This window comes from Ammospiza nelsoni, chromosome 6 (genome assembly GCF_027579445.1).
Source record: "Ammospiza nelsoni isolate bAmmNel1 chromosome 6, bAmmNel1.pri, whole genome shotgun sequence".
NCBI lineage: Eukaryota > Metazoa > Chordata > Aves > Passeriformes > Passerellidae > Ammospiza > Ammospiza nelsoni.
In genome coordinates this window covers 24,806,856-24,833,831 of record NC_080638.1, presented here as the reverse complement: position 1 = coordinate 24,833,831, position 26,976 = coordinate 24,806,856, and the positions used below count along the sequence as shown (strand labels likewise).

Here is a 26,976-nt window from a genome sequence, read left to right as displayed (position 1 = left end):
GACAAACACATAAAGATGACTTTAACTTGGAAACAATCCATCTCAACACTCCACAATCACCAGAGCAGAAAACAACCACAGCAGAAGGACAGGCAACCCAGCCATCTCACACAACACACAGTGCTCTTCTGGTGTCAAACTGAGATATGCAAGCATGAGACAAAGAGGTGTTAAGGCAGTGATACTTACAGCTCGTTGTCAGGCTGTCAACCACATCCAGATCCACTTTCCTGCGGCCGTGCCTCTGGTGGGAGGAATGCAGCGCCGACTGGATGGCTCTGTCATGCGCGGTCAGGACGATGGCTGAGGGCTGCCCCGCACTGCTGGGGCTGGAGAGGGACCTCTGCATGAGTGCCAGTTTGTCCTTGGTCCTTCTCTTCATGTCGTCCCATCTGTGTTTAATGTCTTTTACAGACCTGGGGACCTGGCTGACTGATGTGATCTGCCTGGCTATGCCTTCCCAGATCTTGTCCCTGTCAGCATGGGATAGACGCATTGTCTCTCTCCCAAACAGCATGGCTTCATTTCGGGTCACCTCAGTGACCAGAATGTCCAGTTCTTCCTTGGAAAACTTGGGCTTCCTCTTTCGCTCAGCCATGTTCCTTGGGTTGAACATCCCGCAAAGCACAATTGGGTAAAAGGAAATCAGCGCAAAGCAACCCCCTGCATCCAACCACTTGGCCAGTGCAGTACTGGGGCAGAGGAGTTTGGTGGGATCCAGCTCCCCCAACCCACAACAACCTCTCACCAGGAAAAGGCAGCTGTTTTGTTTTTAGAAAGCAATTTTCAAGCTTAAGAAAAAAAATACCAAGCAACACTAGTGTAAAGGAGCCTTCTCAGCTTTAAAGGTAAAATCAAATTTTATACATCATCTGATGCCCTGACTTATGCATAAGATTTTCAGTTCAGCCTCACATCACTTGCCACATTTTGTGCACAGAAAAAAAATGTGAGAACTTGCAATCAGAGCAGTGAATTAGCTTCTAATGTGACACTGCTTGAAACTTAGAGAAAATTTAGAGGCCTGAAACATATCTTATTGTTCTAACTGGCATAACATGCAATAGAAATTTTTACACCATCTTCTCTGTTACAACTTGCAGGATATCATGAAAAGGCTATAGCAAATTTGGATTTTTTTTACAGTACATAGGACTTTTGACTAGACTGGTGGGCAATTTCTGCAACTTGCTTTCCCTAAGGAGAAACCTGTTTTTTCAGCACTGGGGTACTCTACATCCAGCATTTATCTGTTTCACAGCAAGCTTTTGTTTCACCCAGAAATGGCTGCCATTTCCCATTGTTCTCAAAAGGAATGAGGCCACCCACTTGATTTTCCTGGCTAGGCTTTCTGTCACTGCCACCAACATGAGCCTGCATCCAGTTTCTGATGCTTCAGAGGAACAACTTGTAGCCTCAGCCCATTGAGAAAAAGAGGTAGCTATCCTGAGAACAAGCAGTTTTATCCAAAGGAGATTTGTGTTAATTTCTCCAGCCACAGTCAAAGAAAACTACAAAATAAACAAAACATATGTTTTGTTATTGGGAAAAAAAAAAAGAAGGCAGTAGATCTATTCAATAAGGAAACAGAAAACAGACTGTCTGAACCTACAGAAAGGTGCTGACCCACGGCATTCTAGTTCCTTCCTAGTGTCGTTAATTCCCGTAATTGTTGTTTAATCAATCTCACTGACACTGCAGCCTGCCATCAGGGCAAGTGTCAGTTTGGTTTAAGCTGGAAAACCAGTGGGAGAAGCTGCTCAAATCCAGGCCACATCAGGGAGAGAGTCGGGACCTAAGTGCACAGAGGCATTTCACAGTAACAAACGTAAATGAATGCATGAGATACTCTCTTGGTGAAGTTTCGTTTATAGAGAGAAAGAAAGAGCGTTTAGAGAAGATGGTAATGAAACGATGGAGAGCCAGCAAAGCACTTGTTAACCCTGAATCTCAAAAAACCCCAACAGAAATCTTGCCAAACTTAAAAGGAAAAAGGAGTTCTCCCAGCTGAACACAAGAAAAAAGGAAAAGGCTACATGAAACATTGAATAAGGGGATATTTACAGTTTGACTTTTATGGCAACATTGAATAAGGGGATATTTACAGTTTGACTTTTATGGCATTCAGCAAAACTGGGCTTGGTGTATGCCCTCATCAGGTAAGCATGACTGCACAGTATCATCAGTGCCTCCATGAGGTGGCAACAAACCTCCACTGACAAGCTGCTCTGGTGAAAAAGTGTAAGAGTATTCTACAAAGTGCTCTGGGTAGGGGTGAGCTTGCAGAACAGAACAGCACTCTTTGGAGACCGAGGGTCACAAAACCTGAAGCCCCTCTTCTCTGCCAAACTCACAGCTGCTGTCACCAGCAAAGCTGCCTCAATGGGGAATTAGAGCCCTGTCTGCTCTCCCCAGACAGGATATCTCACCAAGTGCACTTAGCACAGCTTATGGTAGGCCTGGATATTCAGAATTTAGTGTTTCCACTCATATGCTCTGGCACAACTTGGGTCAAAACAATCTTACTTACATATTCCAATAGCAAACTTGCCACACATCGAGTAATGAGCTCTGGCCAGTTTTAATCACAAATTCAATTAACCTTAGGTTCCTAAGAGGCACATCAACTTCCTCCTAATAAAAATGCAGACAGAGTTACTGTCAGAGGGATCCTTTTCTCCTCTAGCATGCCATATGTCCCTAGAGGCAGTCACTGATATCTACAAGTACCTCTCTGGTGATGCCATGAGGGTTTCAGCAAGCTCCAGAGCAGCCCCAGCTGCGAGGTTGTGAATTCACACCTCAGCCCAGGTTAATCTGAAAGTGCAAGACACACTGAACAGTAGGCACTTAATGATAACCCCACAAATATATCAATCAACTCCACTTTTCTTGGCCTCTAAGAAACAAGCACGTAATTTTTCCCAGGGCTTTGTGAGGATCACAGCCCCACAGTAATTTAGGATTCCTTCACTCTGCATAAATTTGACTCTGTAATAGGTAAGAATATTTGCTCCACTTGCTGCAAGGTAGCAGAAATCAGTTTATGATGTTCAACAAAATGATGTTCATAGGCTGGTGGCTTTTACTCACCCTGAACACAAGGGCAGTCACAGTAACCCTGCCTGTTTTTTAAATGCTTATGTTTAAAAGGTCCTGCAAAGTTGAAACAGGAGCTTCGTACTAAATAGATCTACTAGTCAAAGCTGGTCCTGCTTTGGGCAGGTTTACTGGAGCACATGACCAGAGCTCCCTTCCAAGCTATATTATTATATGAAAATCAAATCAGAGATGCCTCCATTATAAGGAAATACAGGAAGATTTACAGGACAGTCTGGCTCCCCATGATCTCTGTCACTATGTTTGGAGAGGAAAGGGGGCAGAAAAGAAGGCAAAGGAGAAAGCAGCGAGAAAGTCTTGCTTCAGCCTTTTCACATTGGCTAAGGCAAGCGATGAATTTATATTGTGTCAAAAGCCAAAGACCTCACAAACTCACATGCAAGAAGGGTTACAGACTATAAATATTCAAAATATCCTGGAAACCTCAAACATGAGGTCCTACACTTCAACAGTTCAGTCAGGCACTGCCAGTTTCTATCCTACATCTGGCTCTGGGCCAAGTGATACATACACTGAATTACTTCTGGTTTTTTGTCAGATCCATTATTTTTAGAGGACACTGGCAACTAAGAGAATTTCCTCAGAAGCTACCAGGAAAATGGATGGTCCTCTGGAGAGGACCTTCAGAATCCCCAAGAACTGCCATCAGCAGCAATTTACAGTTTGTGTCCAAGACAGCATTTATTTTGTTTGCTGCAATCCACAGTCAACAGCCACCAGAAAAAAAAAAGAGGAAGATGTTTGCATATGTTGGAGGTTCCTGAAGTATTGCAAACAGCAGGGATTTACTCTGGACAGATGAAGGGTGCATTAGCCATGTGCCAGCAGCCAGCTTAGGAGAACACACTCCCAGCGTCAGGAGTTTCTCTTGACTAACTAACTGATGAGGGAAAGGGCAAGAGGATGTTACCATTGCCATGCCATCTGCTGCACTTGTTACTCCTTCCTACCTGTCATCCATTGCCTTGGGTAAACAGGCACTTGAAATTAAACCAGCAAGTGCTGCAGTGTATATATTGTCCTCAGGCAACACGAAAATGGACTCAGGTGTGGTATTCAAACAACAGAAACAATAGCCAGATCTACAAGAAGAGAGAGGAGTCAGCCCAAGCTGCCCTCCCAATGCCATACCCACCTACCCAGCAGGTGAGTAGATCAGCTTTGCAAAGCACTCCATCTGTGAGTGATAGCAAAGAGCACCATCTGAAAAACAAAAAGAGCGCTGTCTACAGCGTCCTGGAAGTCAAGTGTGGTTTCTGTATGTGATCTCAGTGTCAGGTGATGTTCTAGCACAGAATATTGAGCACACCTTAGTCTAAAAGGTGCTAACAAACAAAATCAAGGCTTTTTGAGGACTCCCATTGCCACTTAACTGTCAGACACTATATAATACTACTGGTTATATGCACCTTTCAAGAGTAAAATTAGAAGGTCAGTAAGACTGGTATAGCCTGCAGAGACCCTTTGATACACTCTTCCCATGAGGGGTCACAAACATCCCCTTTCCACAAAGCCATAACCTCCATGTCTTTCAAGGCCGTACACAATGGCCCAGACCACACTCATACTGAGACTGAACCATAGCAAATACAAGTTTAGGCAAGAATAACCTGCTCTTTGGTGTTAGCATCACAAGTAATGCCTATTTAAATCCAGACATGAAACTAATGTTCATGGCAGTAGGAAGAAGAATAATAGAATAATAGAATTTTTGCTTTCCAAGACTGTTTTTCCCCAGCTTCACCCTCATGCAGATCACAAAGATCCAAATCTATGCAGATTTTTGAACTTTGCATACTTTACTTCGAGATATATGTCTGCATACCTGTATCTCTTCAGTGTATCACTGCTTCTTTTTGAAGTGATGACTCCACCCTCAGCCCTGGTCTAGTATTTTATCTCACCCAGCAGTGAACAACTGTAACAGCTAGAACCCTTACAGAAAAATTAAATCCTTTGCTGAACTTTATGAAGATAAATATCAGAAAAGCTGCTATCCATGTGAAGACTGAAATGGCCAAAAGTGGTGCAACCAGATAGGACCAGACAGGTCAATCTTGCATTTACCTATACTTCACACTTTTTATTCCCAAAACGAGGGACAACTGAACATCCTAGACACCCAGGCCAACAAACCAGGTAATCCCACGCTGCCTTACTCTTGCAGGAAATGCCTTCCTGATAATAACCGCTTCCAAAGCTCCCAACAGAAGCAGCACAGGTCTGACGGGCCTCACCGTACAGCAATGCCCCGTTCTGGTGACTCGCCACACGTACGAGGCCTCAGTGACCGACGTTGTGCAGATTTGTGCCGACCCCAGAAACGCTGCCCCACGGCCACACACGGTCCCTCCCTGCTGCAGCTGCCGGCTGCTCTGCCGAGGCGCGGGGCCAGCAGAGGGAGCGCAAGCACACGCCTCAGCTCTGCCTCCAGTCGCCCGGCTCGCCCTTCTCCTTGCACAGGACAGCTGGCACTGCCAACCCACAGCCAGCACCGACAGCTGCTGCAAATGAGGCCCAGAAAGAAAGCAAAAAAAAAAAGCACCTCTTTTAGTATCTGTCAAATGAGTAGGGACAAAAAGAAAAAAAACCCAAACAGAATCAAATGTTACCTCGGGGGCAATGCAAAGCATTTTGCAAATACTTGAACATAACAGAAAAAAATGAGTAAAAAAAATGGAGTGAGACCTATCAGTGCTTGTAAGAGTGGATAAATAGGATCATCTTTAACATTTATTCTCATTCCAGAAAATAGCAATCCTCCATATACACATTCTTGTCTTTTTTCACACCCTTTCTTTGAATCTGATGTCAAAGATACTAATTACAATAAATATTGAAACAGTACAAGCATACCATTTGCAAAATGAGGTGACATTTTGGTTTGGTATTCCAACACACAAAACAGTAAGGAGTATTTGATGACCTCTCTCTGGAAGACAGAGTCCCAAAAGGGAACGCAGAAGAGAACTGGACTCACCTCATCCAGTTTGCTTTGGTTTCATCTGTCCCATCAATGGATTTGTAGTGGTTGTTCTTATCAACGATCTGTGGAACAAGAGAATGGATGCAGCACATCAATGAGCTGGTCCAGGCAGGAGAAGGTCTATGAATCTCAAATCACTGCTTCAGTTCTAGCCTTGCGTCATGGTGTGAAACTCTATTATGTGAATCTCCACTATCCCAGTACTACAGGCTGCTGACCTGAGTGCATAGAGGCTACTCTGAACTGACAGAGCTATTTTTCTATGTACAAATATCTGTAACTATGGATGTGGCTGACAAAATCATTAACAATCCTGGGATAAAAAATACTAACTTCCCTTTTGGGACAGGGCTGAGACACACATTTATTTTACAGACAGAAAATTGTGAGGAGCATTTCACATCAGCAGGTCTCAATTTTTCCCATTAATAACTTAAGTCCTACATTGCAAGTCTCGTATTTAACATGAGTTGATCCAGTGATCTCTCTATCTCATATGCTAATCAAGTCATGTAGTATGAGGGGAAAAGAGTTTTGGTGCTCGAATCTGCATGTAGATCAGTTCCTGATGGACTGGATCTTTTTTCTGGCTTCTTGGACACCTCCTCAGCTCAGGCAGGCTGGGAGGGAGTGCCAGGGGCCCATGAGAGAACTCTGCCATCTCTAGATCATCTATCTATACCCTTAAGCTGCTAATATTTATGGCAGGCCGATGCTGATGTAGTGCCCATGTGGCCAGCGAAAGACCTTCAGAGAAGGGGGAAGATAGCTAAGGTTTGGCTCCACAAGCCCGTGACTCCCCTAGCTCTGAACTGCATGGCTGAGGTGTCACTTAGTTGGGGAAACTTGTCACTCACCAGCCACGAGAAGAATCCTGCAGACCTGTCCTGGCTAGAGATCTGTCCCTCATAGGGCCCAAAGATGTGACCTTTGGGGATCACCTCGTTCATACAGCGCACGTCGTTCTCCCCACTGGGCTCTTTAACCACCTCCATTCCAGGCGGGATGGTCAGTGCTGCCCGGTCCGGAATGCCAACGGGCACTGGCGTGTCAGACACGAACACCGGGGGGCCATGGTTTGGACATTCATCCACAAAGTACTCCTGGCAGGACTCACAGACTGCAGATGTGAAGGAAACAGGGGTTAGGTATGGCAGACATGATGCACAGCACTCAGGACAGCTCCCTGTCCTCTCCTGGGCCCAGCTGAGCCCCCTCCCCAGACTGCAGCCTACACACACACAGATGTTTCACTGCTGCTCCCTTGTTCTGCCATACCTCTCAACATAGGCTCTGCCCCAACCCACACCTCCCATACCAACACCTGCACCTGCCTGAGCCCTGGTGCCCTGCATGCATTTGCCACTGATGGCTGAACACACGTGGAAAGGCCCATCACCACCTGCAGAGACAGAGGCTGAGGGCTCCCTGCACATCCCTGCTTAGCAGCAAGTCCTCTAGCCAAAAGGTTTGATTCCCCACACACCAGAGGGCAGCTAAAACAAGCATCCCTGAAAACAAATACCCTCATCATATAGCGTTCATTCTGCGCTTGGGAGAGAGACAGCATCCCAGGCACTGTCCCGTCCCCAGACAGAGACGCAGGTCTGCCAGTTGATAATCTGTAGGTATGCCAACATAAATGGTACCAGTTTTCTTTCCAGAATAGGAGGGAAACAGTTGTCATCTGCCCAATGCTCCCTCTGAAGTTTCTGAATTCAAGTCATTGTGTTTTCCAGACTCTCAGGGTTTTCCAATGTGCATTTTCATTTGCAACTTTCATGTTTCCTCCTACCTCCCTACTTCTGCCTAGCCCCTTCAGGGATAAGCTGCTTCTGTGCAACAATTTACCTACCAACCATGCCAGTCTTTTCAGAAAAGAATGCAAATTTGCCCTTGGCTTTTTCCCCCCCCTGCTTCCTGCCCCTAACTGACGGGAAGACCAAAGTCTACACAAGCAGCAGTGGTTCTTTTCCCTCACTCATAAGACACTTACACCAGAAATCCACTTGCTGAAAGCTCTTGGTCATGATTACATCCCGTTTCCCTTTCAGTTTCTTGGGCTCCATCTCCATGGACTGTGGGTCAGGCCTTCCAGAGCTGAGGAGGGAATGACAGATGATGTTAACCTAGCAAGATACTGGGACTGCAAACAGAGAGAAGCTGAAGCAATGGGGCCTGACCAACTCCTTCAGTCCCACCACTGTAGCAGAGAAATAACTAAACTTGCCACCCAATCTGCCAAAAGCTGCTGTATCAGATCCTTAAGGCTAAAGCCCACAGCAGGAAATGGCTTCAGCTACAGTAGGTGCACATGAGTAGGCAACCACCCCTGTCAAACACCCAAAGGCAGACGTCATAAGGAAGAGCTTTAATAACTTCAAGCAGCTCAAGTCTATTACTCAAAACCACCTTTAAGCTGGAAGGTGGAGAGAAGGGGTTAGAGCACATCAGACCAAAGCTCGGCCACATACCAAGGCTGTCCATACTCCTGGTCCCGGTGTGGAGAGCAGGCCTCTGTTTTTATCGTCACCATCTCCCCTAAGGAAGCCTGGGTCTGGATCAAACAGTCCTTCAAGTTCTCACTCATGTTCTGAAAAGGAATGAAGGAAGGGAGTAGAAATATGAGCAGCTGAGAAATGACAACCTTGCTCCCCCAGGAACCACGGCCTTCTCCCCCAGGCCGGGATGCAGCCAGTAGATCAGGCTCCCTCCTGGCACCAAGAGTTGCCATCACACACCACAGCACCCACACATGCACATGGAAACCTCTTCCTGCACTGGGGAGGGAAGAGCAGTTCACCTGCAGGTCAGGTGAAGAGCATGAGCCATGGAGAATCTGAAGTATGCTTCACAGAGCCCATTAAAAACACACATGGGATTTCCAATACACATGGAATTTATGAGTGACGGGTGTGATATGTTATGGGAACACGGAGCACCACTACCTCAGAGCAAGTCTTTGGGGGCAGAAGGACAAGAAAGAGGAATGCAGATTGGGGCACTGAACCAGGATCTGCTTACAGACCTGACATATGCCAGTCTCCCTCTGAGAACAGAATGTACTGTACTACACACCTGCAGACAGAGCTTTCTATGTGCTTGGGACACCTCTGAGGAACAGGTAGAGTGCCTACAGCACCCTTCAGGACTCCACCAAGACTACACAAATCATGCTTGTGATGTTCCTTTACAACAGCCAGAGCTGAGCCACCACTACCCTTCTGGCATGCAAGGCTGCCATAGTGAAAATGCCTCTCCCTCTGCTCAACACAAGAGCCAGGAGACACTTCACAGAATCATCAATCACTTAACAATGTTTAAGGACAGCAAGCTCCAAAACAATAACACTTCCCTCCCCCTCCCCCTCCCATTGTGGGGTGGTGCTGAAGAGAAAATATACATATGCCAAGTGATAATAATTTGAAATAGATTTAGATTTTTGGAAGGGCCACTAAGCATAAGAGCATCTCAGTTTGAGAAAAGGAATAAATTAGCGTGCTGCTCATCTCTTCATTTGCATTCATCTTAAGACTTCCTCTAAGGCACACAAACTGTCTGCTCTCAGGTACCACTCCAGATTGGACAGATTTCACAGTTGCTCCCCAAAAATCCCCTGCGATGGCCCCTTCCATGTCCACTGCCCAATGACATGCTCTGTTATGCTGCATACTTGCAGTGCTGACAGAGGGGCCTCCACAGCTCATCAGATCACTTCCGTCAGGGAATCTGGTGGAAGAGCCCACCCCCATCATGGCTTGGTTCAGGGAATTTCTAAATTCATGTTCACAAACCCCTGAAGACAGGAATTTTTCTTATTCCACACATGCTTGTATGGGCCTGAACACCATAGAAGTCTGGTCTGCATTTCTGCCCTATTTACCACAAGAAGGAATGCCATTCCCAACCTCTCTGGCTCTGCTTTGCGCCAAGGGACAAACGATTCATTTTTCCAATCAAACTTCTCACATGCCAATGTGCAGCCTGAAAGACATTTATCAAGCCTTTATCAAGGAGTGTTACTTAATACTCATACAGTGGTCTGAAAGCAAAGCCCCAGCATAAGTACAACTAGACACAGGCAAACACATGCACTTTTAAGCCTTTACAGGACGTCCAAAACAAGACAGATTTTCTTTCAGAATTACCACAGCCATTCAGAAGGAAAGCGATAGTAACGCCAAAGAAGGGCTCATTATTTTGGCAGGCTGAGTCCCTTGTCTGCGCTCTCTGGAGCAAGAGGAAAGCTCTGCAATCCTGTACCCATTTACCAGCAAGTGCTGCAATCAGGGCCTACCTGGCCTTCTCAGAGAAGAAAAAGTCTTTTCTGCAAAGTCTGCAGTAAAGCAGCTGAAGAGGAAGAAATCTTGGGGAGCAGGAAAACGTTAAAAGACAAGAAGAGATAGGTGTTGCCTCAGAGCTGGTTAGCTGTGGGGCTGGCACTGTCACAGGAAAGGTGGATGCTGCCTGTGGGGCAGATGCTCTCAGTCAGAACAACCACCTGTGTTGGAAGCCTGGCAGACAGGACACCTCAAGTTGAAACACCCATATCCCCCAATCATTCCGTAGGAAGAGATGTGTATATTTGTTTCTGAAGATAAAATGACTTTTCCTTTCCCACTCTTGCCCCATGGAGTCTTACAGAGTGAGAAAAACCCTGTGATGATACAGTCTGACCTCCTGCCAAGAAGGTCACCTTGCTTCCTTCAGCTCTGGTTAAAATACTGCATAGCTCCAAATAAAGGGGAAAAAAGAAGAAAGAAACACTGTGTTTACTTCACACATGAAGCTCTGTGTTTTACTGTATAGCACATTATGCAGCCTGCCCCTCTCCTGGTCCTCCCTGGACTCCCTCCTACTTATCAGCAACATTCCTGCGCAGCACACTGGCAGGAGCAGCACCTTGCACTGAGATAACGCCCTCCCTGCCCCTGCTCAGGATTGCCGTGTTCTTGTCCAAGTGCTGCATTTACTTTCTGGTCACCATGCCCAGCTGGGGTTCTGTTTTCAGCGAACCACCATGCTGCTGCAAGAGCCCTTGCTCCTGCAGGAGCTCCCAGGCCACCATGCATCCTGCCAGCCCCCCCACATGCTCTGAGTGTAGGTGACTGCTTTAAGAGTGTCACACCACACCTTGTTGTCCCACCCAGCACATATGCACAACCGAAGTTCACTACTAACTCACCTCTTTTCATTACTTGAAACTTGCTCAGATTTTATGTTGCCCACAAACACAATCCAAATTAACTTTGTGCTTTTTTTCCCAGGACACCAACGATCTTAGAATCAAGAGAATCATTTAGGCTGCAAGTGACCTTTAAGATCATCATGTCCAACATAAATCTAGCTCTGCCAAGTCCACCACTAAATCACAGAATCATTTAGGCTGAAAATGACCTTTAAAATCATAAAGTCCAACCATAAACTTAGCACTGCCAAGTCCACCACTAAACCATATCTCTAAGTGCCATAGCTACATGTCTTTTAAATAACTCCAAGAGTTGGGGACTCAACTACTTCTCTGGGTAATTTGTTTTAACACTTGATAACTCTTTTGTAATTTCCAATCTAAACTTACCCTGGTGCAACCTGGAGGCATCTCCTCTCTTCCTATCACTTGTTAATAGGGAGAAGAGACTGATTGCTGCCTCTTGATTAGCATTGAGCCAAAAACCCAAAAATTCTCAGCTGAGACTACCACACTACAGCAATGGGGCTCCTTTTGTTGTCACACTGTGACCCTTTATTTAGTCAGGTTTCCTTTTACGTATTGAATCACAGAATGGCTTGGGTTGAAGGGGACCTTAAAGACCATCTAGTTCCAATACCACTGCAGAGGCAGCCTCCATTAGACCAAGCTGCTCAAAGTATCATCCAATTTGGCCTTGAACATTTCCAGGGATGGGCCAGCCACAGCTCCTCTGCGTTCCAGTGCCACAACACCCTGACAGTAAATAAATTTTTTCTAATATCTAATCTAAATCTACCCTCTTTCAGTTTAAAGCCATTCCATTCCCCCTTGTACTACTGCCACAAACCCAGTTAGTCTGTCCCTAGCTTTCTTAAAAGTTTCCTTCAAGTACTGAAAGGCAGCAATCAGGTCTCCCTGGAGCCTTCTCTGCTCCAGGCTGAACAATCCTACGTCTCTAAGCCTGTCTTCACAGGAGAGGTGCTCCAGCCCTCTGATCATCTTCATGGCCCTCCCTCCTCTGGACTCACTCCAGTGCGTGTGTGACACAATGAATCATCCCACCTATTTATTCCCGTGACTTGTTGCACAATTCAGTGCATTAAACATGCCAGACTTACTAACAGTTTTACCTTTAGTAAAATTATAGCAACACCAGAAGATCATATTACATTAGAAAAGAACTACTAAAAAAAAAAAAAACCTGTACAGACTGACTATTATAATTAATGCCCCTTAACTCACGACCAATCTGATCTATATCAGCTGTTATGTTATTTTCTGGAAGCAAACATCAGACTGCAGGTAGCCTAGTTTAATTTGCCCAGTTAAACTTAACATTGGCCTACTTGCTTATGAGTAACACACAACATTTTTTTTAAGTCTAACTCATTATACATGCTTTTATTTATTTTTTTAATTTATTTTTAAATTAGCATTCATGGCTCAGAGAGCACTGCTCAGCCAGGCCTTTTAAAACCCCTGGACGCAAGCAAGCCAGAATAGCAAACTTTAAAATGTACTGCTGTAGTAGCTGCTATTTGCTAATTTCCCAAGCTACTGCTACAACACAGAGCATTACACTGCTGCTGTAACTGGTAACACCTTCTAGCTTTTCTTCCAGGAAAAAAAATATGACATTTCTCCAGTTCCAGACCTCAGCAAATGACCGTGCTTTTAGGACTCTTAGCTTCTGATGTATTCAAAGTGGTGTTTAATTTTTCTCAATTTCACTGCTCATTAGTTTCTCTTTATTGTCATTTCTCCACCTCCTTTAGCTTTCTACAGCTATAAGAGTCTAGTACACATTCTGCAGTTTTCACTCCCTCCACTTCATTGTTTTGCGGTTTTCTTGGCATTTTTTACAACTGTGTTTGTTCTAGCACCTAAATATGAAGAGCCTCTGAAGATTTCAGATGATGAGGAGAAGCGCCATGTAAGCATAAGAACAGCAGCTCCTTGGTTACGGCTGAGGGTATTCCCAGGGCGTACTTGGCCTCACCTGTGCATGTCTCTGTGCCTACCAGGACATTTAGCCTTGCCAATGTTCAGTGGGCACACAGCCTACTGCAACGTCCTAGCAGCACGTCAGCAAGGCCAATCCCTGGTCAGAGAGATGCTGTGATGATCCAGGTGCTGTCTGCACACAACATCAAGTGCTTTGGATAGCAAAGGCAGTTGTGCACAGTGGTTCTTGGCAAATTCAGGACACCATTGTGACTGCTACAAATCCCAAGAGGCATCCCTGGATCATCCCTGGGTTCACAGGCAGTGCCACATAACCCCTCCTGTTTTCTTTACAAAGCAGGCACGTTTCTGGATGACACACATTAAGATCTCCAGTGGCTCTGCCATATTGCTCAAAATCAGGGAAGTAGAAAACACAAGAACATCTGAGCTATTAATCTCCAATGCAGGACAAAACCTCTAAATGGGGTTAAGCATGAACAAATCTGTGAATTCCTGTCCTCAAGTAGGATGCCTTTATCACTGCCACTCTTGTAGTTATTAGTTAACAGTCACAGGCTCTTATCTGCATGGATCAGCCTCCAAAACAGAGCTTTAATTTTACATTTTACTGGCAGGTTTCCCAGACTGGGACATTCTTTCATGTGAAACAGCCATATAGGAATCCATCCCCTCCTCAGCACACAGCTCCTTCACTCAGCTTCTCACTGCTGACCTTCTGGAGGTCATCCCCTCTTCTTTTAAGGCAGATCTTGCATAGCTCATACCACATTTTAAAGGCCCACGGTGAAAAATGGACATGAGTTTGTATGCTTTTTCTACAGCTGCATATTATTACCAGAAATAGTAAACCAGAACAGTCAGCTACTGACAAGCTGAGAACAGGGAATAAAGCGCAGCATTCAAGGCTCTGAGCTGCCCCCCGCACAGCCACAGAAGACCCAGGCTGACCGTTCTCCTGGAGGTGAATGCCCTTACCAAGGTCCTCGGCCATGCCAACCACTTCAGGTCACTTTATGAAGTACCAGTTGGCCATGCAGTTCATGCTTACAGCCAGCACAAACTGAAAGATCAAAGATCCCACAAAGCAAGAGGGACAACCAGCTTGCTCAGAGGATGACCACTGTCCACAGACAGATAAAAGCCAATGCTCTATTGGGAAAATTGGTTTTGCCTAGATGGTTGCCACAGCACTTTCCCCACAAAAGTATAACATTTATGTGGGTGAGGCTGTCCTCCACCCGGGGGTGCAGGGGAGCAGTGCCCCGGCACAGCAAAGGTTTGTGGCAGCACGGCAAGACCCCATGACCTGTCCGCCAGCCTGCTGCAAGGCCAGGGCTCTTCTCTGATGGCCACAGAGCAAGACTGAATGCAGCCAGCACATCTGACAACAAGCTGAAGCAGTCACAAATTCACACCCAATTAGTGAAAGTTATAGGTCACACATGATGTAGGATTTGAGCAGCCATGGACTGTGACCAGGACTTGTTTAACTCATTGTCAATTACTCCACTACACTCAGAAGCCATAAATTTACCAGAAGTATGAAATATTTTGTTTGAGTTTCAGATTCTGAAAACACTTGAAGGAGGTCAGGACTACAAGATAGATACCTGCAAACGCCACCAGTTTTTCTACAGCTTTCTGAAGAAGGTTGGAGAGTAAGCTTCAAAACAACGAAACCTAAACCTGTTATACAGCAGGGATGGCTGAGAGTTTCCGCTGGTTCTAACTTGCCCAAGACCAGCAACTGACATGACAAACAGAATGGGGTGCCACAACACCAAATTCCCACAGCCCTCCTCGCTGCAGATAAGTTGGGAAGAGGGAAATTCTGGTTTGCCAACCTGGAACTCCTCCTGTAGTCTCTAATGGATGTGAGATGAGTTCACACTGTCACTCTTACATGATTCATTGGCAAAACGTTATCAAAACCTTCCATGATCTGCTTCATGACAGACGTATTTCAGAGGGGGAAAAAGACAGAAAAGCTCTGAAATAACCTCTGAACCAATCTTAAGTTTGTTTTATGATGGCTTCTAGTGAAGATGGAACATACTGATAAATACTTTACAAGATTTGTCACAAAATTCTGTGTTGTGGTCTCAGAGCATTTGCCCTTTGTTGATCTCAGAGAGAGTAAGAAAAGGATTCATGTGCTGGTCCATGCACTGCCATGGATCAGCACAGCCGATGCAAAGCAGGTATAACTTGATGCAACTTCTCCATGTTAAGTATTGAGTAAAGACTCAAACAAGCAGGATGCTGACAATGTAAAGCCCCCATGAAGCCTAAAAGCCTCTGAAACAGTGCAACACGCCACAGAACCAAGGCAGGTAGTCACTGCAGTTGAAATAATACATAAGTGACTTGCATTTTTAAAATACATGGAAACACCTCATTTTTCCTGTACTCAGGATCTCACAGAATCACAGTTTCAGGATAGAAATGAGAATTACGACAATCTGACTGACACCCCTTATGTCCCACTCCTTTCCTTTTAGCCCTCAAAAAGGACAAAATCTCCATCTGAGACTAGCAAGAGGAAGAGAAGCCAACGTTCCATGAGTTTATCTCAGTTTTTAATCCTCATCACAGACAAGTCATATGTGATTCTTGTTAGTTCTGGGCACCAGGCAAGAGTTCTTCCAAAGGGCCCTGGAACCTGATGGGAAAGGGTGAAATACCCAGCATGCTGGGACACTGCTTTGAGCAACTGGAAAGAATTGCTTCCCAGGTTAATGGCTGTAATAAACTTCACCATCTTTGGTCAGAACCACCAGTCGCACTTCTTTGCCTCTGGCTTCAACATAAATATATACCTACATTTATAAAGTTAAAACAAACAGACACAAAGCCCCAGTACTAAAAGTAGATGTTATTCTACCATTTTTCTCCCTAAGGACAGAATAAGAGTACAACTAAGTGGCAGCTGTGAGCCTTCTTCCTTAAGGCACTACTGAAAGGTGTTTGGATAGCAATAGTGATAAGGACTGAATAAAACCACATACAGAGCTGAGCCCTAGATATGTAGCCATGCAGTATCTTCTCAGCTTTCCAACAATTTGTATCATTCCTCTGTGTAACTCTTCCAATTTTCTCTGTATTACTTCAAGATGCTGGCACTAGAAAGCCACGCTGATGTAATACTGATTCTGAAGTAAATATAAAGTTTACAGATGTAAAACTACCTCCTTGCCCTAATTCATTTAAACCCTGCTTGTGTCTGAAATCATGGCTGTCTTTTCCCGCTAGGACCTGGCACAGAAAGCTCCCCAGGGCTGCCTGCCCATTCTGATCCCCACGCTCTCACATGGGACTGCTCAGGACACAGCCTCCCTTCACAGATCACGTTCAGGACATGCCTTTTCAGGTTCATAAATCTCCACTTGTCTGTGTGAAAATGACTTGGTTTCAATAATCTCATTTACCAAACAAACTGTGTTACACTGTCCTGCCCCTATCAACAGCTACAATTCACCAAACATGTTTCATCTACCCAGTTTGCCAGTGATGAGTCATGTCTTCTGCATCACTGAGTAAGTGTCAGGCAGAACTGGCTTCTCCCTTCCCCTTATCTGAAGAGAACGGTCATCAACTCTACTTCTTTGAAAACACAGCCTCCTCATATCATATTGCAGAGACTCTTCTGTAAAATGATCAAGCTCTAGCTTAAAATAGCTGGATTATTTGCTCCCCTCATCTAAGCTGGCAATGCCAGAACCACGATCTTTTGATGTTGAGAAGGTATTTTCTACATTCATCTTAAAGTCAATTCTCAAACAGTTGATTTATTAGTGCGCTAGTACTGTCCTTCAGCTTATAGTATCCTTCATCCCCCTTACTCTTTATACTGCCACTTTAGCTTATTTATTGTATGCTGGTTCTCTGTCAGTCACTAACTTCACTTCCTAAGCCACATATATTTTATTGATATTCTCTGGCATTGGATATTAATTGGGTTCTCACACACTGAATTAGCTGCCTTTTACATGTAATTATATATATCACATATAGAGACATGTCTTTAAACCAACAGTAAACTTCTCCAAGAACAAAATCAAGCCGTTTTAAGAAGTACAAAACACTTTCCCTGACAACAATTTTCAGGCATGAATAACTTTATATTTTCCCAGGATTGGTGTCATGCTACCCAGCTTTTATTTTCCCAGGCCATCCACTTGGCAATTTTCAAAACTGTCCCAACACAATCACTCATTCAGTCTCCTGTATTTGCTGCGATCCACCAAGACTGATTAGAAGTGAACATGAGCAAGCTAGAAACCTCCTCTCACTCATCTAGTACTCACTATACTTCAAGGGAATGTGCTTTTATCCTTAGCACAGCTGCCAGCAAAACTGCTCACCAACAGGACCCCATGCTACGCAACTCCCATGAGGGTCCCTGGATTCTGACTTGTAGCCCTCAACTTCTGAATAATGAACTTATCCTTCCCTTGCTGCTGGCCCAGCTGTCACTCAAGGGCACACAGTTCAACAAAGGGAAGCAGAGATGTGAATTTACTGCCCATTCACGGACAGACAGAAAAGCTGGAGAGAGGAAGTGTTTGGTAGGGACATAACAGGCTGGGCCACTCTCACACTCCTGCTCTTCTGCTGGGCTGGGAGAAGGAAAAGACACTGGAGTGTCTTTAATGTTTTATAAAGCACATGTAGGAAATTCAAAATGCCCTGGTGAGGACCAGCCAGCATCACTGTGCACCTGGGACCCTGCCACATAGCACTGAGCCTGCCACCCCATCGCCCACAGGGAGGTTACATGCACCCAGAAGACCCCTGCACCTGTGCAGGCTGGTCAGCCTAAAAATTGTTGTAGATGAGCAACAGTAGTGATTCATGTATTTCAACAATGATGGAGGTAAAAAGGGAAAGGGAAGGTGTGGGGGTGGGCAGGAAACAAACCCCAGACATTTGTTTCTAAATAGCAGATGTGGCTATTCTGGCTAGCAAACTTCCACTTTAATTTCTAACCCACAGAGATGGGAAATGATTCATGAAAAATCAACAGGATAAAATTAGCTGGAAGGCAGAGGGATAATTCATGCAACCCAACCGTCATGGGCTGAAGTGCCAGCACTACCTGGCATTTCAGCCTCTGTTGCCCTTCAGTCACTGGCACCTGGCCAGCAATCAGCTCTACATCTATTTCCTTAGTGTCAAAATTAGCCCCTCTGAAAGCACATCCATCTTCTAACAAGATGGCCTTTCACTCAACACTTTTCCAGAAGTTCCAGCTTTTCCTTTCTTTTAGAAAGAAAGATTGCCTGCAGTATGCTGTCTCTTTCTTCCACTGGTGAATGTTTAGTGGTGTCAGAAGACCAAATGGATGAACAGGCTTGTGCACACGTCTATGAGCCATGGCCAAGCTATCCACTAAAATCGAACTGCCCCAGCAACTCAGAAAATTCAGCGCATTTTGCCAGAGCTCCTTTTTCCTGCACAAAACCAACAACCCACTCAGCAACAACAACCAAGTGCTGGTCTGCCTTTACATACACCAGTGTTTTTTTATAAGACTGCTGCTAAACTCTGTCAGGAATCACAAAACACGATTTCACTCTTGATACAGTCACATGACAGAAAGTTTCTTGAGCATACTGTTACTTACAAATCACAACACAAAGCTCTTTACCCCAAAGGCTGATGAGAAACTTCCACTCCTACAAGAGACATCTGGACTTCCAGAAGGCAGCTGGTTATTGGACAATGCCCCCTCTCACCACCCAACTCAAAAGCTTCAGGAATCAAAGGTGAAATTGTAAAGCTTCTGGAGCACCAATACCTCTAGGCAGGCAGCTTCAGGTGCAGGGGAATCCCCATTCCATTGGGACCTATGAGTACAGATGTAAAATAAAGCTAAAATGCTGCTTTGGCACCATTTGTCTAGTTGGTGCCTGTTTCTGTGAAAGGATGTTACAGGACAGTTCCTCTCTGCTTGTTACAGTGGTTTCACTCTATTTAGACTTCAGGACACAACAGGCAGCTCCTTTCTTTTTACTTGTTCAGCAAACAGGGAAAGAGTATGTGGGAGAAAATGAAAAGGTAGGAGGAGATCTTACTTTCACTCGTTCCCAAAATTCTGACCAACTAGCTCAGTCCTTTAAAAGCACTAACAAACACAGCAGGCAAAATGAGAACACATCAACTGTTCCACAAAATGCAGAGGAAGCAAAAGCAAGAGCAGTATTTATTTCTCCTCATTTGTACCCTCTTGCAGGCCATTAGGAAGATAAGATCTCACAGCACAACAGACATTATTCAGAGCTGGTAAATCTGTCTACAGGTTAGGGACTCATGTTACATGGCTTGGATGAGCAGTGGTTGAGCATGGGTCACACCGACCCCCTTTTCCTTGGGGCAGGCAGCAGGCCAGATACTCCCAGTGTCAGATCTGCCAAGAAACCAGATATCCGTGTGCTGAATTCACCACCACCACAATTTGATCTGCACATTCCCTTCCATACAGAGAGAGGGGTGTTCAGACCGTGTATATCCTAACACAGCTAACCAGAAAAACATTTCAGCAGGGGCCAAGCACTTCTGGTCTATACGTGCAGTCTTCTACATAAAGGTACTGGGTTGCACAGAAATATCTGGTCCTTTACACTACAGACATTTTTAAAACACTGATCAGCAGAAGCACAGAAAGAGCCCAAGAACTCATTCAAATCCAGTCCAAAAAGCAGAGGGAGCATGTCAGAATGACTTCCCATGTGCAAGTCACTAAGGGACTACAAACATTCACCAACTATCCTAGAAGAATTCAAAAGAAACATCTCAACACCTGACTAGTAATGAGAGCTGGATAATAAAAACACCCAGCCAATCACTAGTTAACTCCACCACAGCTAGAGAGGACACACTGGCATCTGTCTCTGTTCTGGAGCTACCACCTTTAGAAAGCAATGCAGCATTAGCTGCTGGGACTTTGCGGTGAGGGTCAGGCACCTCTACACCCACACAGCAGCCGGCCCCGCTGGTGACATGTGGTAGAATTTTCTAGGAAAAAAGCAACTTACAAACATACCATTCATAATAATGTTGTCTTTACAATCACAAAGGGAAGAGAAAAGTAGTAATTTAAAAGCTTCTAGTCTTCAAAAGCTGATTGAACTAATTTGATCTTGGAAAAGATAATCGGCAAGCCTAGGTGTGAAACATGACAACTACAGAATATATTTTATTGCTCATAAAAGCATGCTTCTGTGTCATCAGTATGGATTTTTTCCTCAGTCAGTTTTCCAAGTGTTTTCAATAATTTCCCCTGAATTGATAAGAGGACTGTACTCTGCAAACTGTGGTGTATTTAGCGTTCTCATTAGCATTTCCAAACAAGGAATCTCCAAGTCAAAGAAAGAGCAGACCACATGAAGTACTCCAGCAGCATCAGAAGAAAACAAATTAAAAAAACCCAAACAGCAAATCCCCTTGATATACACAGACATGAGGAAATCAAGGTTTATACAAATGAAAGGTGTAAAGAGGAACATACTGGGTCAAACTTAGGATGTCTTTCAAGGAAGATGCTGTGAACACTTAGTTTCAAGTCTGCAGTTGAAGGTACACATTTAACTCCACCCAGAATACTATGATGCAGTTTATATGATACATTTTCAAAATAAAGCTTCATTGTACTAAAAGAGGAAAGCACTAGAAAATATTTCATATTGATTATCAGCCTGCAAATGACTGATCGTCCTGACCAATACCAGCTCCAATCAGCAGCCTTCAACACTCTGAAACACTCTGAAAGGGTGTTAGTGGAGGACCACTGGAGTTGTGTGTCCTAGACGCCCTGATCCATAGTCAGGAGCCTGGAACCAGTGCCTGTAGCCCACAGAGATGACCTGGCTGGGGGACCAGCACAGGATGCTCAGTGCTTCAGCTCCCACTGCGCAAGGCAGGAGCACTTCTGGCTCTCAGGGAAGCTAATTACAGCAACCCTAGAGCTGCTCCGTGAGTTAATCCCCCACATCACCTCCCGTGAACTTTTACCACTCTGTCCTTATACATCTCGCCCACTACCCACAGCCAGGTTTCCACGGGCAGAAACCAGCCCCAGTTGACAGCAGCACAGGCAGCAAGGCAAGTGCTGGGAGTGGCAGCCCCAGCAGGGCTTGATGCCAAGGCTTTGGAACAGCAGCCGCTCCTCTGGGACAAGTCACTACAGGCGAAGGAAAACCAGCCTTGCTGAAAAGCCAAAGTCTGAGGAAGGGAGAAGAAAGGGGCTAGAGAAAGGAATCCATTTATCAGAGCATGCTCAATTTGGACAACGTGGCTTATGACAGACCCTTCTGATGGGCCCCTTACTGATGGCTGTCCATGAGCGAGGGACTGCATTGAACAGTTCTGCAGTACACATTACTGATTGACTGCTGGAGGCTGCCAGTTTCTGCAGCTTAAACCCTAAATTATATCTATAATGCTTTTACCTTCTGACTGCAGAGGAACTGTCCTGAGCCTGAGTACTGCCTCCCAGTCTTGCAGAGAGAAGTGCCCTTTCAGCAACAGCTCTGAAGGATACAATTATCCTGCCCCCACAAATGGAGCCATGACCAAGAAACACAACAGCAAAGCTTTAAGTGTCAATATTTTGAATTGTTTGACTGTCTCTGCAAAAACATATGTTCTTGCAATTATGTGAAGAGCTTGGGATGGAAGTTGGAAAAATGCCTGTGCTAGTACCACCACTTTCAATTCTAGCTGAACTTCAAAGCCTAGGTGCAGAGGACAGTGACCAGACATCTAAAAAACCAAATGGAAAATGTCTTTCTAGTTGCCAAGTCAAAATGTTCCCCTTCATCTCTGCTTTTTTACTCTCAATTCTCCCCGACTTTTCGATCAGTATTGTCCCTCATGTGGTGGGCATTAAAAAGAAAAACTTCTCCAGAATGGGATACTTGTCCTGTTCCCCTCACCAGGTTTCCTTTCCATCCACCTTGGTTACCTCTACTTTTCAAATATGCCACATGATTGCTCTATTTTCCATTGCTCTTTGGCCTCCTGTACCTGCAAAAGTCTTCCCCTTCCAAAGCACTTTTTCCTCATCTTCTTTCCTAAGATGCCATACAGGACTGCATGAACCTCTCACCTTGTCCTCTGCTTTTCTTAGGGTGGTCGGACTTGCTACTGGAATCCACTTGCACAGACAAGTTTAACTAGCAGGAATTCCTGAAAAGCCACATTTTACTGTGTAGGTTTAGAAGGAACATTTCTCTAGAGACTTTATTTAAAAACACCTTTGGTAGCAGAGAAGAGGTCATAGGGAGAACAGAAAACCCTGTGAAATTAAAGCCTCAGCTCCAAGAAACTTCACCCGCTGCGAGCAAGCCTCAGGCAGGAGCACTGTACAGCCACACTTACAATGGGAAACGCCACGAGCATGACAAGGGGTGAACGTGAAGCAGTAAAGCCAGCATCCCACAGCAGGGCTGCCCACTTGCAGGCCAGCAGGAAATCAATGCCAGAGGACACTGCATGTGCTGACTGCCCTTCACTGGCTATGCCTGTGCCTCAAGCTCCCAGCCCCGGGGCCTGAAGGCTCTGTGCTCAGGTGAGAGAACAGATCAGACAACTCAGCACTGATGCAATCAAGCAAACCCTGATGCATATCCAGCTGACTCCAGATTTATTAAAATGCCAGAAAGCTGCAATGCAAACTGAAGAATAAAAGTGGTATTTTCTTGTTTTTGCTTTACTTAGGAAACTCACAGATCTCAGTTACACATATTCCCAGTGCAGAGGAAGCATCAGAAGTTCCCACCTGCACTCACTCTACTGGAAACAACAGTCACTACTTCTCACTGGTCCAGTCTTCAGATCAAGTTTTAGCACCTTATCTCTTTGTTCTGAAAGTCCCCAAGTTAACCTATACCATTACTATTTCATTATCAAATAAAAAAACAAACGCAAACCATTCTTTCTTTGGGATGTTCTCCATGCAAATCTTCACACCCAACACCACTGGATTGGCAGTAATGATTTTAAATATGCTACCCCAAAATGTCACAAATATTAGGCAGCATTTTAAGAACTCTGGGAATGGTTTAGTAGCACCAAGGGACAGGCCCTGCTAACAGCAACTTTAAAAATAGAGAGTTAGGTAAAAGCATATACTTCTCTTGCATAAATGGACATGGGAAAAAAAAATCAACCTTAAAACCCCACACTCCATTTGGGAATTAACCAGCATGAGAAACAAAAAAGAATATTTAAAAAAAAACACTTAAAGTGTACATGGCGCTATCCATAAAACGACCAAACACCTCTCTTGCCTGGGCTTGTTGTATTTCTCATTGATATAGACACTTTGATTCCTGACTCAGAGTGGCAACTTCACTCCCCACAATGCCTGTATCCCCCTGATCACAAAGCCAGCCAGCTGCAGAGCAGGAGCCCTCCTGCTTCAGGCTCCTCATGCAGTGTTCACAACCTTTACATCGCTCCTACCAATTTCAAGCAGTCCCATCACTTTCCAGCAAGCAATAGGAGAAGAAAGCTGCCCCCAGCCCATCCCAGTAAGATGGACCTTGCATCAGTTCATAAAACACCAGGTTTTAAAGAAGTCCTTGCTTTTGCCCTCATTATTTAAAATCAGGTACTATCCTCACAATAACCTTTACTTGTTAAAAAAATGGAAGTAATTGCTATCAGTGAGCAATAAGGCTCACAATAAGAATCCCCCACAAACTGCACTAGAATGCACCATGCTTCATGCATGGTCCACAAATATGCCAGAGGAACAACAGCCCAGTATCCCAAGACCCAAGTCTGCACCAAAGCCAGCACTGAGTCAGGAGCCTCAGGACCTCCTTCATGCTCCACAAACAGCTGGAAGGAGCAGCAGCCTTTGACATGACTCCTGGGCAGGAGAGAAAAACAACGTGTCCTAGTACTGCTGCTCCATGCCACAGTGAGATCAGTCAATCCAGCATCTAGCCAAGAGCCAAACTTTGGCATCTCCCATGGCTACCTCAAATCGCCCCTCATGAGTGGTTCCAGCAGCCAACCCCTCCTTTGCCAAGGCAGTCCTTGGCCATATCAACATTTGAGCTCTTTGCAGGTTGCATGTATTTCAAGAGCTCCATGCCACTCAGCTCTGTGCTAAACTATTCCTTCCTTGGTCCAAAAGCACCCCTTGCAAAAAGCAAACACCGATCATCTCAATACTTTTGTTTCTGACTGCAGCTTGCACTTGAAAAGCAAAAGCAGTTTATACACAATTCATTAGAAAGTCAGGAGACTTATTTCCCTTTCCACTTTCACTGCTTATAATCTGGGTCATTACACAAACGGAAATTTAGGGGGTGTGAAGCCCAACCCAGGCAGTGACCCTATGCTCTGCCAGTCTCACAGGGAGTTAAACCAGGCTGGCAGGACTGGATCCAAGGGGCTGCTGGATATTTCGGGCTGGGGCTCCTCTGCTGCTCAACAAACTGCTGCACACACCTGCAGAGCTGGAAAACAATCCTATCTTACAGTTAGGCTGGAGTTTTTTTAAGCTGGTTCTGCCAGTTCTCCTCCCACTAATGAGAGGCATTAATCACAGGAAAAAGAGGAAGCAACAGTGAGCCAACAGTTTTGCCCACAGGCCAGATTTTCTTTTTTTTTTAATGATCCGAAAAAGGGACTCTGGAGGCATCTTCCATTTCCCTCTGAAATATAAGCGCTATAGCACCATTTGCAAAGAAACTTGAGAAATTCTGTAACTTTAAAAAAAAACTCAAACCCACAGAGGGAAGAAGGCCCAAGAAGGTGCATCTGGAGTTTTTCAGCGCGAGTTAAGAGAGCATCCCGGCTGAGAGGTGCAAGGGCAGCTCTGCCCGAGCTCTGCGCAAGGGGCGCGAGCAATGCCACAAGGGCCGTGCCAGTGTCCCACGGGGTGTGCCCGCGTCCCGCAGGGGGGGTGCCCGTGTCCCCGGGGTTGGGGTGCCCGTGTCCCCGGGGGTGGGGGTGCCCGTGTCCCCGGGGGTGGGGGTGCCCGTGTCCCCGGGGGTGGGGTGCCCGTGTCCCCGGGGTTGGGGTGCCCGTGTCCCGCGGCCGCCGCCGCCGCCCGGGAGCGCCCCGCCCCCGCGTTCCAATGTGGCGCGCGCCCGCCCGCCCCCGCCGCCCATTGGCCGCCGGCTGCGTCAGTCGCGGCCCCGCTGGCGGCCGCGGGCGGGGCGGGGGGGCCGGGCGGGGCGGGGGGGGCCGGGCGGGCGCAGCCGCGGCGCGGGCGGGAGCGGCGCGGCGGGAGCGGCGGGGACGGGCCGGGCCCCGCGCAGCCCGCCCCGAGGGGGGAAAAGCGGGGCGGGCGGGGAAGGGGGGGGGCGATACCTGTGCCCGCGGGTCTTCGCCGCCGCCCCACCTCGGCCGGACCTCCCCCCCCCCCCCCCCCCGGGCTGGGACGGGTTTCCCCCCGCGCTCCGCAGCCATTTTCGTGGCCACCTTGGCTACCAGCGAGGCTGACTCACCTCGGCACTGCGGGCGCGGGGAGCCCGCCTCGGCGTCGGGGGGCCCGCTCCGCCCGGGAGGGGCGGGGGGAGCCCGGCTGGCTGCGCCCTCCCACCCCGCCGGCCCCGCTGGCTAGTCCCAGGCGAGGACGGGTCCCGGGGCCGGGCCGGGCTCGGCGGAGGCGGCAGCGGCGGCTCCCTCCCTCCCGGCCGTGACCACCATCTTATTAGCACAGGAAATGACATGGAGAACGGAAGAGAGGGGCGTTCGGGGGCCGAGCCCGGGGACCCCCCGAACCGGGGGGAGGCGCCGCCGGCCCGCCCGGCCCGGCCCGGCCCGGCCCGCCGAGGCTCTCCCGGGGCCGCGGCATTCCCGCTTTCCTTCCAAATACCCGCGGTGGGAAAAGAGGAGGGGAAAAAATAACAAAAAACAAACCCCCAAAGCCGCATGCAGCTTGGGGGGGAAAAAGCACCAAAAAACAAACGCAGAAGAAGCCGAGCAAGCCCAAACCGCCCGCGGTTCCCACCTCCTGCTCTGGAGCCTGCGAGTTCCGCGCGGAGCCGCCGGCGATCAGCGCCCGCGGCCGGCCGGGGGCTCGGGGGGGCTCTGGAGGACAAAACCCGCCCGGTCGGCCCGCGGGCACCGCGCGGGGGGAGTCGCCGACCGAGGGGGCCCGTCCCGGCGGAGCCGCCGGGCTACCCCCGGGCGCTGCCGCGGCCACCACCTGCCGCCGCCCGGCAGCCGCCGCGGCGCCCCGCGGAGGGGGACCCGGCCGCCCGCCCGCGCCCTCGGGGCCGCCCACCTCCGGGGCACGGCGGCCAGACGTGACCCCCGCCCGCGGCCGTGCCCCGGGGCTCCCCCGCCGGCCGCGGCCGGAGGCGGAGGTGCCCCGGGGCGGGCGCCCGTTCCCCCGGCAGCACCCCGCGCCCCTGCCCGCCCGGCGGGAGCCTCATGCGCCTCCGCGGGAAAAAGTGAATGAGAAGACGCGCTGTTTCCCCGGCGCTCGGAGCTCGATCATATTTCAGATTACCCCCCCAAAAAAGTAACCCACCCAACAGCAGCAGTAACAACAAACCCTATCCTCGAGCTCTGCGCAGAAATTGCGGGCAACATGACGGATGACAAAAAGTAGGCACAATTTAATAAACAGAGGAAGCGTGTCTCACCAATAAAACAAAATCTAAATAAAAACCATCTGCAAGCATTAAATTTGAAACAATGCAAACTCTTCAGCTGCTTTGCCAAAAGAGGCACAACGGGG

At 47.1% G+C, this 26,976-nt stretch overlaps 1 protein-coding gene across 3 annotated transcripts in view; it reads right to left on the bottom strand.

Moving 5' to 3' along the window:
• Positions 1 to 25,939, bottom strand: part of PRDM11 (PR/SET domain 11) — a 48,317-nt gene extending 22,378 nt beyond the window's left edge. The window contains exons 1-6 of one of the 3 annotated variants that reach the window (XM_059473895.1): positions 25,736 to 25,939; positions 8,581 to 8,699; positions 8,103 to 8,206; positions 6,964 to 7,226; positions 6,101 to 6,168; positions 190 to 602 (exon numbers count right to left, since the gene is read on the bottom strand). In XM_059473895.1, coding sequence (XP_059329878.1) covers positions 190 to 602; positions 6,101 to 6,168; positions 6,964 to 7,226; positions 8,103 to 8,206; positions 8,581 to 8,696 — 964 coding nt within the window. In that variant the 5' untranslated portion in view covers positions 8,697 to 8,699; positions 25,736 to 25,939. Of the gene's footprint in view, positions 1 to 189; positions 603 to 4,259; positions 4,324 to 6,100; positions 6,169 to 6,963; positions 7,227 to 8,102; positions 8,207 to 8,580; positions 8,700 to 25,735 lie in introns of those variants that run through there. The other 2 variants (XM_059473893.1, XM_059473894.1) reach the window with 2 other exon arrangements.
• Between the last annotated feature and the right edge of the window lie 1,037 nt (positions 25,940 to 26,976).